Here is a 12,957-nt window from a genome sequence, read left to right as displayed (position 1 = left end):
TTTATATTTGAGATTTGAGTTCTAGAAAGGTTCCTAAAGCTATCCCAATCCATCACCCAATTTTGTGATCATAACCCCTGATTGATTCCCTTTGCCCAATACTTTCTCTTAATTTTACAAACCCTTATTTATTTTCTGTTTTGTTCGGTTACTTGAAAAAAAATTATCTTATTGCTTTAGCTATACTCGGTCTATATAATTTCATAGTGTATCGTTTGGTTTCTGTGGATTCGACCCTGAAGTGCTACGACGAGACCACTAGATCGTGGTTGAGTGTGCTTCGGGTTATTTATTTAACTCTAGATCAATTTGGCACCGTTGCCGGGGACCAAAACGATTGCCTTTGAGATTTTAGAATTGAGTATAGTCTAAGATTTCTTTTTGTTTTTACTAATTATTATTATTTTCTCTTTTTGTAGATTAAAAAAAATGAAAAATGTTTTTGGGGCCATGGATTACGATGACTGGCAGCAGGAAGAGGAGACCACATTTGATGAAGACATTCTAGATGAGCATTTTGTGGAGCCACCGTTCGATGAGAGTGTTCTTACACCGGATCAAAAAGTTAAGTTGGATGAGCTTTACATGGAGCATCCAACAACAACAAGGAGGAACTTAGCAGCAATGATCTGGTTGAATCTCATCTCACATCAAGCAGTACTTGAAGGGAGGGAGCCCACTTTCACAGAGATTAGGGAAGCTCATGCTTGCGAAAATGTAATATATTGGGTTCCACCAAGCCAAATAGAAGGTACATGCGTTTCCACCCTTGAAATTCATGATTTTGAGGATATTCACATGCCATGCATTGAAAATACTTCTAGTTTGGATACTCCATTGCTCATTGATGAATGCTATGATTTGATATGTGAGTCTCAATGTCTAGACATCTTAAGAGCAGAAAAACTTGCTAGGGATTATCATGAAATATGTTTTGATATTGAATATCATTGTGCTTTGAATGTTCATGGTCTCGAGTTTGAGTTTTCAATGCCTAATGTATCTAGCTCTCTTCTTGAAGAATCTTACCTAGGGTGTGTTCTTGATATTGATATAATTTTTCATGAAACAAAGGACCCTGAGGTGGATTATATGAATGAGGATATTGTGTTTTATGAAATTAATGGTGATGAAGTTAATTATTTTGTGAAATCCTCGTTTGAACCTGAAATTGACTTTATTTTCCCATTAAATGCATTTGATCCTCATGAGCATCCAACCATCAAGGAATATTTCAAAGTATATGCTACATTTGTAGTAAACTTCCTTGATGTGAATTTTATTGTTTTGCCATGGATAATTGTGTGTTGCTTGACACATATTGTTTATTGCACTAACAAGAGAAGGACTAAAGGTCCATTGACTCAGCCTTTTGATACATATGATTAACATTTTGTGTTGAGCGGTCAAGCTATAGACCTTAAACAAGCGCTTATGGGAGGCAACCCATGGAGTTTGTGCTGGCTTACCCTTTTATTTCTATTTGTCTTGGGATTTTGGTTTTGCTTTTAGGATTTATTACGGTGAAATTACGTCCGGTGTTAAGTGTTTTCAGGAACAGGTTCCAAACGCAAAAGATGCAAATTTTTTTTTTGTTCCAGTAGCTTCGGATCGGTCGATCCTCCTTAAAGATTGATCGATCCTGTTGGTTTTCTGTGGGTGTCTCTAAGTTCAATAATGTTGCAGATCGGTCGATCCCACCCTAGGACTGATCGATCCCCACCCTGCCAACACCACTCCAACACCAGATGCGAGATCACCGGTTTTTCATTCTTTTCCTTTCTTTTTCTTTTTCAATTTTCTTATTTTCTTTGTCGGAGGTTCCTTTTTCTTGGCTTTGCTTTCACACCGGGACGGTGTGAAGTAAGTCCGGGGGAGGGATGTCTCTAAGTTACTAATGTCGTTTTCTTTGGTTGTTTTCTTTTTGGTTTTTCTTTTATTTGAGTCATTTTGTCGAGTCTAAAAAAAAACGAAAAAAAATTGGGAAACTATGAACATTTCTAGGAATTTTTTGCTTTGAACTAACACTCTTAGAGCATGGGCATTGGTGTCCCCATATTTTTGGTCCCCCAAATTTAATAGTATTATTTTGAAAGGTTCTTATTTTTAGTATGAGCATTGGTGTCTATTTGTATTTGGTCCCCTAATATTTTGAAAGTTTAAACATTAATCGAATTGTACCTTTGGCTATGTACAAACCCAGCCAAAATCGAATTCCATGAAACAATGTTTCTACAAGTGGTCTCATCAAATACTCTAACTCTAAATGCTGAATCAACATCATATCCTTTGGCATACATATCAATAAGTGAATTGCACACAAACACATCTACCAAACCAAGAAACTCCAAGTCATACAATCAAACTCTCGTATCCCAGAGCTCAAGTCTCCACATTTCATGTAAAAGTCAGCAATCGAGTTCCCCACAGAAACAAAAGACTCAAACCCTCTCTTCAACAAAATCCCTTGGATACACTTACCTTGAAACAGCCACGAGAGCTTAGCACAAGCTTTGAAATCTCCAGATCTCTATATCTCTGAATACCCAGTGAGCACTTCCCGCCATCTTCCATAAACGGAAGCTTGCTTAATCTTTGATGACAAAGCTTCTACCCGTAAACATCGCTCTTTACATACAAATTACCTGTTAGAAGCAACCAACATGTTCACATAACCCGTGTTCTGATGAAAACCAAAAGGACCAAGAAGAAGACGAGACGTTGTAGTACCTGTAGCAACATACTCTGGAGCTGCGTAACCTTGTGTACCCATAACCCATGTTGTGATGTGAGATTGACTTGCGGAAGGACCTATGTACCTCAAAGAAAGCAGTAGCAAGGACTTTAGTAATCACATATCATAAAAGTAACCACATAGCTTGAAGTCGTTTCATTTCCCAAACAAATTTTTACAATCCATCAACAGTTGCATTGCAGCCACGTAAATTTTACAAGTTGACAATGTTTCATTTCTGTAGAGAAGCAATGGCTTAATCACAGAAACAACCACAATCTTAGCAAAAACTCATCAGCGAGGACTAAGGTTAATGTAATCTATGAAGCAGGAAACAAAACCACACCCAGATTCACATAAAAACACATCGGTGAGAACTTAGATCCTCAAAGCAACCACATAGCTTAAATTGCCCTAACAAATTCAGATTCCAATTACGATCCATCAACAAGAACAACGCATCAACATTACATTCCGTTGTATATAACCACAAAATCCACCGGATCTTTGCAAAAAAATGGTAAGGCAGAGCTTTCAAAGCTTACCTTGAGGCGAGTACAGAGAGAGAGGAAATCGATGGCGGAAGAAGCGGAAGAAGTGGGAATCGCCGCGGAATTAGGAGAAGGAGGAGGGACAGAACCATCTCCGGGTTGAGTGGAATCGGAAGCCATGTAATGAATCGCACGGTTAAGAGAAGAAGAAGAAGAAGCTGCGGAGGCGGAGGAGTAAGTGAATCGGAGAGTGGAACGAGTGAAAGAAGGATTTGGTCATCCGAGAGAGAGTGATTTGCAGAAGAAGACTCGATTCACATTCTGTTTTGTGTTAACCCTCGCCTTCGTGATATCGTCGAGGATGTGTATCACCTTTGTCGTCGCCGTCGAGAGAAGAAAGAAGTCGAACAAAATTTGTCTCGATAAATTTTTTTGGTTTAAACCTAGAGAATTCGACACCCAATCAGAATAGACCACGTGGCGAAGAAGACGGACAAAAAATGTCCTATAATAAGAACCGTTTTTCGATAATGGGCTTTTTATAATTAAATTAAATTCAAAAAAAACCAGGGACGGCCCAAATCGACGGCGTTGCCCATGGTCTTATGATTGCTTTAGTACTTCTAATTTTTGAATGAAGCTTGGAATGAACATGAGCAGTCTCAACACGCCCCAAAAGACCCTCGCCAAAGAGAACACTAAGTTGATTCGATGTTGTCTCTAGCTTTGTAAGGACTTAACCGGATTTAACTTCTTGCCTTGGGGCTTGGTATACATCAGACAAGACTCATCCCTTCAAGCCTTACAAGACATGCATCTCCTCGCAAAGTATGCTTCCCCTCTCTCTTCCCTTCAGTACTTAGTAAAAAAGAAAAAAAAGAGAAGAAGAGGATATAGGTAATAAAAGAAGTGAACCGAGGGTTGTGCGTAAACCCGTGCAGCCTTCGGAGCTCATGGAAACCTGTCCACAAGAAAAGAGCAAAGGATTGATAAAAAAATACAATGATACCCTAGAAAAGTAGGGAGAAATCAATCCTTTGGAAATGAGAAAAGAGAGAGGAAAGGGAGCATATGAAGGAGGTCTTGGGCAATAAAAGGTTGAAGGAGTCAATAAGTTTGGTGATCGATATTCTCTTGGCGAGACTGCACATTTTAACTAATCTGATTTAGAGAGACAACAATGGGGATGTTGAAGGTTCTCTAAGGCCGTGGAGTTCAGAGTAGGGAGTGTTGATCCTAATCATGGGCAGAGTACAGACAGTAGTTCTCAATTTGATGTGATGAAGAGTGCAAAGCAGAGGTTCCCTAAAATTTGTGAGTTTCCACTTTCAAACCTTTTCTCTGTTCTTGAGTTTTTGTCTATTCTTGCTTGAGGACAAGCAAAGATTCAAGTCCGGGGGAATTGATGTGTCTGCATTTTATAGGGTTTTAACTATAGTTTTTAGGTTTGTTTTGAGTCTTTTCCTAGGTCCAAGTGTGCTTTTAGAGTCCTTTTAGTCCTTTGTGAGTCTTTACAGGTTCTAGATTACTTTGGAAGGAATCTGAGCGTTTTGGGGATGAAAACATGCATCTGGAGCCAATTGGTTGAAGACTGATCGAGCTAGAAGGCAGATGGAATGAGAGCAGAAATACGTTCAGGATCGACTGATCCTTTCGAGATCGACCAATCCAGTCCCCGACGCAAGTTTTCCTTTTTTGTTTTAAACCGACTTTTAGGGTTTTATTTTGATATTTAAGTTAGAGGCACGACCTCCAGAGACATAAGCTTTATTTTTCTGAGACTATTTTGTATTGAGAGCAAAGGGAGAAGATAATCCTTATTGACACTTTGGAGAAGATTTCTAAACCCTATTTTATATTCTCTTGCAATTTAATTTTGATTTCTTCATCCTTGATTTGCTGTGTTTTGATTTCCATGTCTGAGTAGTCTCTCTGTTGGGTTTCGGGTTTCAAAGGGGGATTTATGATTCATTGATTTAGGTTGTTAGACTTGGGATTTATCTATTGTGTTCTTCATCTATTGGTGTTCTTATTGCTTAAACTAGATTAGCTACCTAGTTTATGATCTTAGGTTAAATTCATCTAGGCATCAAAATTGTTGTTGAATTACTTGAAAAGAACATAGGTGAGCAAGGTGATCCTTAGCCAACGACAGTTGAAGTTGGGGCACCTTGTGAACAAGTCAAACTTGAACTTATTGCTTGCTAGGATTGTTTAGATTCAAACGATAGTTTAGGGTTCATTCAATTCCTTGCATAGAAAACTAATACTGCAACAGTAGGTTGGTTTTATATTTGAGATTTGAGTTCTAGAAAGGTTCATAAAGCTATCCCAATCCATCACCCAATTTCGTGATCATAACCCCTAATTGATTCACTGCGCCCAATACTTTCTCTTAATTTTACAAACCCTTATTTATTTTCTGTTTTGTTCGGTTACTTGAAAAACAATTCTCTTATTGCTTTAGCTATACTCGGTCTATATAATTTCATAGTGTATCGTTTGGTTTCTGTGGATTCGACCTTGAAGTGCTACGACGACACCACTAGATCGTGGTTGAGTGTGCTTCGGGTTATTGATTTAACTCTAGATCAGTAAAGGCTGAGGTGGATGAGGCAAAGGTTGAAGATGAAAAAGAAGGGAGTGAGGATGAGAACGACAATGAAAAGGTGGAAAGCAAACATGCAGAGGAAGATGAGCAAGAGGAGAGAATTGACGATAAGGAAGATGAAAAAGCAGAGAGTGGTGATGATAAAAAAGAAGAGAGCAAGGGTTCTAAAAAGCGGGGGAAAGGAAAGAGTTCTACTGAAAAGGTTCGTGACAAGACAAAAAAATGAGGAAGAAAAAAAGGAAGCGGAGCCTAGGACTCCTTTCTCCAATCGCCCTGTGCGTGAGCGGAAATCTGTTGAAAGGCTTGTTGCATTGATTGATAGAGACTCTTCGAAAGAATTCTATATTGAAAAGGTTTGCCAATACTTTCCTGTGTTGTGTAGAACTTCATTGGTAGATGTGTTCATAATTATCTTTTTGATGTTACTGAGTTGAGTATCTTTTGGATATTACAGGGCCGAGGTGCATATCTCAAAGATATTCCCAATGGTATGTTGATGTTCTAATTAACCTTGTACTGAATTTTCTGTTAGCTTTCCGAGTTTCAGTTTGAGCCCTAATTATTTCCTAATGTGTGGCATGGCCTAAACCTTCATTTATTGCTGGAAATTTAAGTGCTGGGTACTACCATTTGTGAAATTGCGTTTAAATAGTCTGTGTTGATTGATCTACATATGCTATTCTGTTCTAGCTATGTGAATTTTCATCCAAATGTTTCTCTTGGCATTTAGCAATTACAGCTGGGCAGAAGCAAGATTTTTTTGGAAACCAAAATCTAATAATTATGACCAACATATAAGATACCTTTATTAATTGTTCCATTTTTCATCTATTTTGCAGTTGAAATTAAATAGATAACTTGAATATTGTTTCTCTATAGTTGCTAACAAGGTAGCGAGGAAGAAGGCTGATGAAACTTTGAAGGTGCTGCATGGAATTCTATTTGGTGGGAGGAGAGGGAAGGTGAGCGTCTATGTGGACCCTTTCACATTCTGTTGCTTCAACAGTTATAATTCTAAAATTGTCAGTTATGGGCATACTCTTGTAGTTTTTAACGAGTGGTTTCGACTCAGGTGTTGCAGCTTTTATCTTAGCAGCTAGTCCTGCTAATTATGTTTGTATGTCTTACTCTTGTTGCTTTAACAGGGTGCTCAGATCAGGACTAACATATTGGGGTTCTCTGGTTTCGTTTGGCATGGAAATGAGGTGTGTAACATTACACATAGAGATTGTTTTACGTATGCCTTTGCTTCGTATATAATTGTGGGAGTCTTTGTTATTTGCAGAAGAAGGCAAAAGAGAAAGTAAAAGAAAAGCTTGAAAAATGCATTAAAGAAAAACTGTTGGAGTTTTGTGATGTGTTGGACATACATATTACCAAGTCTACAATAAAAAGAAGGTCATTATGGTTATTAATTTCTAAGTTGTTCTTCAGATTCATTTTTCTTCCTGTGTAAATAGATGGCATCAAAGTTATAATTTTTCTCTCCTGTTGAGCTGCTTGATCAGTCATTTCTGGTTGCACGAAGTTTAAGCTAATTCATTTCCCCCTTTTATAAAATACGGCTACTTATTGTTGCATGTGTTTTCAACACAGGAAGATATCATTACAAAACTGTTTGACTTTTTAGAGAAACCTCATGCGACAAGCGACATATCTGTTTTTGAGAAAGAGAAGGTAATTTGGTGTTATAAACATTGTTTGTTTTATTTGTTATTGGAATCTTACATTCTCTTGAAACATTCTCTTGAAACAGTCAAGTAAGGGAGCAAAGCGCAAGAGAACTCCCAAGCAAAGTTCACCTGCAGCTGGGAGTTCATCCTCCAGACGATCAGCAAATGTATCAATGCATAGCTTAAAACTCGTGACTTATTTGATTCATTACTCATGTTATTTTCTCTGAAGAGAATGTGTGCTTCAATGTTAGCTTATGTGCAACTGTCCATCATAGGTCCATGCCTCTTGCCAATTACCTAAATCCGATTATATTATTTGCTCTTCCTTGCAGAGCCGAAGAAAGTCTGAAGAGGCAACAAAGGGTGACAAAAAGAGTGCAGCTCATTCTGATGAGGAATCTGAAGAGGAGAAAGAGGAAGAAGAAAAAGAAAAACAGGAGAAAGAGAAGAATGCAGAAGAAGAGAATAAAGAGGACGAGAATGAAAATGGCATTCCTGATAAATCTGAGGATGAGGCGCCTCAGCCTTCTGAAAGCGAGGAGAAAGATGAATCTGAGGAGCATTCTGAAGAAGAAACTAAATGTGGTTCTAAATTGTCAGCTGGGAAGAAAGAATCAGCAGGGAGAGCCAGAAACAAGAAAGTGGCAGTCGCGGCAAAATCCAGCCCACCAGAGAAAGTTACACAGAAGCGATCATCAGCAAAACGAAAGAAAGCTGATGACGACAGTGATAAAAGTGCAAAGCTGTCCTCTAAGAGGAAGAAGTCTGAAAAATTTACCAAGGCCTCCCCGGGTCCTTCAAAGTCTGCATCAAAAGAGAAGCCAGCTGGTTTGGTCATTATCTTGTTCTTTATCTTCCACTTAGATGCTCGCTTAGGTAAAATAAAGCACATGTTGAGTGTAGGGTTTGTCCGATGCATTGGATAATCTTATTCCTTGACGAGTTCATTTGCAGAAGCTACCCAATATTGCAGCCACGAATGTTTTCTGACACTATACTTATCTGTGTTTATGTCTATGCAAAAGCAAAAAGAGCTGGAAAAGGGAAAGACAAGCCTTCTGATAAAGTGCTGAAAAATGCAATTGTAGAGATCTTGAAAAGAGTGGACTTTACCACAGTGATGGGTTAGGATCGATGCCCTGCAGGGCCAGCTTGGGGTCCGTTGGGACGGCTAGCGGCGGGCAAGCAGGGTCCACGGACGGTCCATTGGGACGGCTAGCGGGGGGCTAGCAGGGTCCACGGACGGTCCGTTGGGACAGCTAGCGGTGGACTAGTGGGGTCCGCGGGACGGGTTGTCACATCTTCTAAGTTATTTTTGTGTTTAGTTGTAATTGTTTTTTTTTCCGGCTGAGTGATTTTTTTGGATTCAATGTGAGTTGTGTTTTATGGTTTTCTTATGTTGTCCTTATCATTAGTATTTCTTAATCTCTTTAGTTGAGTAAAGGTGTGTTCATCTATGTCCTTTAATATTTGGCAACTTTATTTTTAAGATCGATTGTGAGAAGTTTGTTCATTATAAGACTTGAAGACTCTTGAAGGAGAGTTCTCGTTAGGTGTAGGCCTCATATTTTGGGCATTGCTACACAATTTGTCTACTTAATTCTCATATCCTAATATGTTATGTGATTTTAAGACAATAAGATCCGATAATATTAAAAGTTGAGGAAGTCTAAACATACATGTAGAAAGTTAACAAAGTTTACAAAATAACAAAGACAATAAATTGTAACAGTACAATCTTCAAGGAGCGTTACCAGATCGTGAGGATCCTTCTACTTTTGGGCATTTTTTTTGGATGTCTCGGATAATTCTCATGTACAGTGGGTCAATGTCTTCTTCGTCTTCCTTGATGCGTATTAAGTAGTCTAGGTGAGCGAGAGATTTTCTGTACTGTAGCCTTGTTATCTCCTTCACATCATCATCCTCGGAACTTCCTTCACCTTGCTCACCTTTTTGTTTGATTTTCACCTTGCTCACCTTTTTGTTTGATTTTCGGTATCACGTTCTTTGCTGGGAGGCCACATATGATTCCTTTTGCTTCCATTGAAATCCTTTCTGTATTGATAACAGTGATTCGTTTAGTTTCGTTTTCTTTTTCTATCAACAATCAATTACAGAAATTAAATACAAACAAAATTAAGTAACTTAATACAATAAAAAATTATATACTTTTACAATTGATTCACCAAAAGAGAAGATCGAAAACCTGTAAATGATAAGAGAAGATCGATTACAATCAATTGACTAAATGAGTTAAAAAAACAGAAACCTGGTACATGAGATTTCTATTGAACAAAGAAGGAAACTACAAGATTTCTAGATCCAAAACCTGTAAAGGAGAAGAGAAGCAAAAGTGAAATGAGGCAATCGTTAGATTTGGAACAGTCAAGAAATGTAATACCTTTTTTTTATGCGGCAGAGATAGGGAAAAATCGAAGAAAACTTTTGGATCTGGCCAGGGTTCGGTGAAGATTAAAAACCAGAAGGAAATAACAAAATTTATTGTTTTCGAGATGTTAAAAAATAAGAGAAGAAGGGTTAGGTAAGTGTTGATTTATGACCGTAAGATTGCATCTAATCGACGGTAGATATGTAAAATTTGGTGATTCACACCTGATTTAATTAGCCAATGAAAATTATAGATTTGGAGTTTTATGTTTTTTTTTTTGTTTTATATTTGTTGTAATTTCTTTTGTTCTTTTGAGCTTGGCTGGCCTGTGTTTGTTTTAACAATATTACAGTATGATGTAAGAAGTAATAAATATATATCTATATATATATATATATTTTTCTTTATTTACAAATAATAAGAAGTAATATATAATATAGGAATTTTGATCACAAAACATACAATTTGTAAACCAAAGAGACGGAGTTGTGAAGCTAAATTTTTGTATATTAATTTTACCATGGTTCATAAACTGACCGCTATTTTAAATCCAACTGATTTTTCTCTTGATCCATTTTCAACGGATTTCTTGGCTTGATTTGATTTGTTATTATTTTTAGGCATTAATTTTGTATTTTGGGTTCATATATAATTTTTTTTAGTTTTTGTATTATATTTTGGTTGCTTATGTTGTTTTGTTGGATAGTTTTTTATAGAAATAGGTTTTGCATTAAGTATAATTTAGTTAACTGTTTTTTATTTTTAGTAGAAGAATAGGATTATTTTTATAACACTTAGCTCTATATGAATATTAGTTATACTAAAGTGTAGAAGAAGTCAAATGAGTTGGTATCTTGTCAAAATATAAAAATTGTTTTTTTGTGTTAAAACTAAATAAGATTATAATTTTGGTATATGTATAATTTACTAATTACAGTTAGTATTGTGTAGAAACTTATTAATTTAAAATATGTGTAAGTAGTTTTTTTTTTGGTTAACCGTATATATGCATGTTGCTTACTTGTTCTGCCAGGATCTTTTCAGTGAAACACCTTCATAGTGTACAGGCTGAACTTTTATCCCTTTTAATAATAGTATTTCAGTAGAATAAGCTGTTATTGAGCTGTGTTATATTGCTGCATATGGTATGTTTTAACAAATCTAAATTGCTATATGTATAGAATAAACCTTAAACTCATTATTATATAGTACTTTGTGTCCCTACGTTCAAACATGATTTTCTTTTGAATTTACTTGTTAACATTAGACCTAAGCCTTTAACCAAAAGTTAAATAAAACTTTGATCAAACTATAATTCAAATACACATAATTTTAGAATCCAACAATAATAGTAGGGATGATAGAGTACATTATTCTCTGCAATTAAAGGTTAAGAATTACAACATATTGAACATACTAATAAAAAGTACTCGTCGTTGTAAAAGTCCCACCATTTCTTGACCAGAATCTTGATATTTGCTCTGTTCATGTTCTCTTCTTCTCCAGTAAATCTGATACGAAGATTTGGCCACTACAACTACTAAGTAGAATCGATCTCTTCTTCTTCGGTTCCCTCATAATCCTCATCATCTGATGACTCGTAATAATAAACTCTGGAAAAAGGGAACATAATGTATAAATTAAATCACATATGAAATTGATATTAAAATTATTCAATCAACATACTATGAACTTACAGTGCGGGATCTCTAGTAAATTCTTGGACTTCGTCACTAAAAAAAATATATGAACATCTCATTTGAGACATTAGACAATGATCACCTAAACAATGAAAAGTAAGGTTAGATATTATATTATACCATTTTTGGTCTGTTTTTTATAATAAACTTTGAATAACATGATAATACCTCCAAAGCAAGAGGTTCTCCAAAACATTAGCATACACATTATTGGTTCACCTTGAAAAGACCGACCTTTTTTTTTTTAATAATGAATAATAAATATATAATATAATATAATAATAAACTACAACTAGTGGTCCCATATCCACTAGCCACCTAACCACAATCACAATCATCAGCGGAAAACATTACCAATATCCAATAAATATAAATAGCCAATATTAATTCCAATCATAAACTAATGATCCAAACAACATCCAAAGAACCAACAATCCTAAACAACATTCTAGGACTCTACTCTAGCAACCGAACAGAAGCCAAACAACCAAACGAACCACTAGAAGATCCTCCTCTTCATCGCCCAGATTCCACGGTCACACTTTGCCTTTACCTGCACCACAAACACATATTGCAATGCATGAGTATTTAATAAACACTCAGTAAGGCAATCCTCCCATCTACTGGGCTATACACACAAGCAATAGAGACATCTCTAACCATCAACCAACAATCATCAATCAACAATCAACAATCAACAAGCCAAACAACACATAAACAAGCAGATTAGAGAAATCTCCAGCTTAGATAAGCCATGGTCCTGCACTTATCTTAACAAGTGATTCACAAAACTAAATACAACCAAATGAGAGGCTTTCCAATATCCAAGAACAACCAAACTTGTTCCTACAACCAATCACAACAACAAACAAATATTGAAAACAAACTGCCAGAAAAAAACAGAAAAGAACAACCTCACAAGTGAAACCACGAAATCAAAACGAACCGTTAACTTTCTAATCCCTCCGGCGAAAAGCAAGGTCTATACGTCCAGAAGCTTCGCCCAAAATTTCAGCACGATCGGATCTCAGATGAAACCACAATCGATCCCGTAACACCCGCTGGTCTCAATCCGCGAATGAGAAGAAACGCCCCACGAAACTGCCAATATCTCCTAGAATATTAACCCAAATTCACTTCTGTAAAAAGGCGCGTGTACGAAAATATATTAGCTACAACCATACTAAAAATCCATACCTTTCAAAACGATTTGACCAGTCGAATCCTCCTTCTCCCAAACCCTGACAGTTCTGTTTCTCTCTTAACACTAAGGAAAAAGTTTGATCTTATTCTCTTTCTCCTTTGCAACAAATAACCAACACTTAACTGTCTTTCTCTCCCTCTCTCAGATGAAAA

At 36.6% G+C, this 12,957-nt stretch overlaps 1 protein-coding gene and 2 long non-coding RNA genes across 3 annotated transcripts; 1 reads left to right on the top strand and 2 right to left on the bottom strand.

The window, feature by feature from the left end:
* Positions 1 to 5,825: 5,825 nt before the first annotated feature.
* Positions 5,826 to 8,641, top strand: LOC104759878 (DEK domain-containing chromatin-associated protein 3-like). Its single transcript, XM_087496926.1, has 10 exons — positions 5,826 to 6,189; positions 6,291 to 6,324; positions 6,716 to 6,798; positions 6,982 to 7,041; positions 7,122 to 7,234; positions 7,297 to 7,363; positions 7,433 to 7,513; positions 7,593 to 7,676; positions 7,845 to 8,388; positions 8,538 to 8,641. Exons 1-10 carry the CDS (start codon positions 5,836 to 5,838, stop codon positions 8,639 to 8,641), a joined length of 1,524 nt encoding a protein of 507 aa, XP_087353052.1. The 5' UTR covers positions 5,826 to 5,835.
* A 497-nt stretch (positions 8,642 to 9,138) lies between these two features.
* On the bottom strand, positions 9,139 to 10,022 carry LOC104758317 (uncharacterized). The gene is made up of 3 exons (XR_762669.3): positions 9,914 to 10,022; positions 9,682 to 9,718; positions 9,139 to 9,567 (listed from the first exon to the last, which is right to left on the bottom strand). It is a non-coding gene; the product is annotated as an uncharacterized LOC104758317 (long non-coding RNA).
* A 1,155-nt stretch (positions 10,023 to 11,177) lies between these two features.
* On the bottom strand, positions 11,178 to 11,714 carry LOC147924732 (uncharacterized). The gene is made up of 2 exons (XR_015585897.1): positions 11,599 to 11,714; positions 11,178 to 11,514 (listed from the first exon to the last, which is right to left on the bottom strand). It is a non-coding gene; the product is annotated as an uncharacterized LOC147924732 (long non-coding RNA).
* Positions 11,715 to 12,957: the final 1,243 nt, after the last annotated feature.

Source organism: Camelina sativa, chromosome 17 (genome assembly GCF_030686135.1).
Source record: "Camelina sativa cultivar CO46 ecotype springtype chromosome 17, ASM3068613v1".
Lineage (NCBI taxonomy): Eukaryota > Viridiplantae > Streptophyta > Magnoliopsida > Brassicales > Brassicaceae > Camelina > Camelina sativa.
Note: the sequence above shows the minus strand (reverse complement) of the source record. Positions and strands in the feature narration are given on the sequence as shown.

What these genes read in the sequence shown, in the direction of transcription:
- LOC104759878 (XM_087496926.1), top strand. Translation starts at nt 5,836, where the DNA reads ATGAGGCAAAGGTTGAAGATGAAAAAGAAGGGAGTGAGGATGAGAACG. An exon ending in TTGGTGGGAGGAGAGGGAAG is followed by an intron (nt 6,799 to 6,981) that starts GTGAGCGTCTAT and finishes TTGCTTTAACAG; the next exon opens with GGTGCTCAGATCAGGACTAA. An exon ending in AAGTCTACAATAAAAAGAAG is followed by an intron (nt 7,235 to 7,296) that starts GTCATTATGGTT and finishes CTGTGTAAATAG; the next exon opens with ATGGCATCAAAGTTATAATT.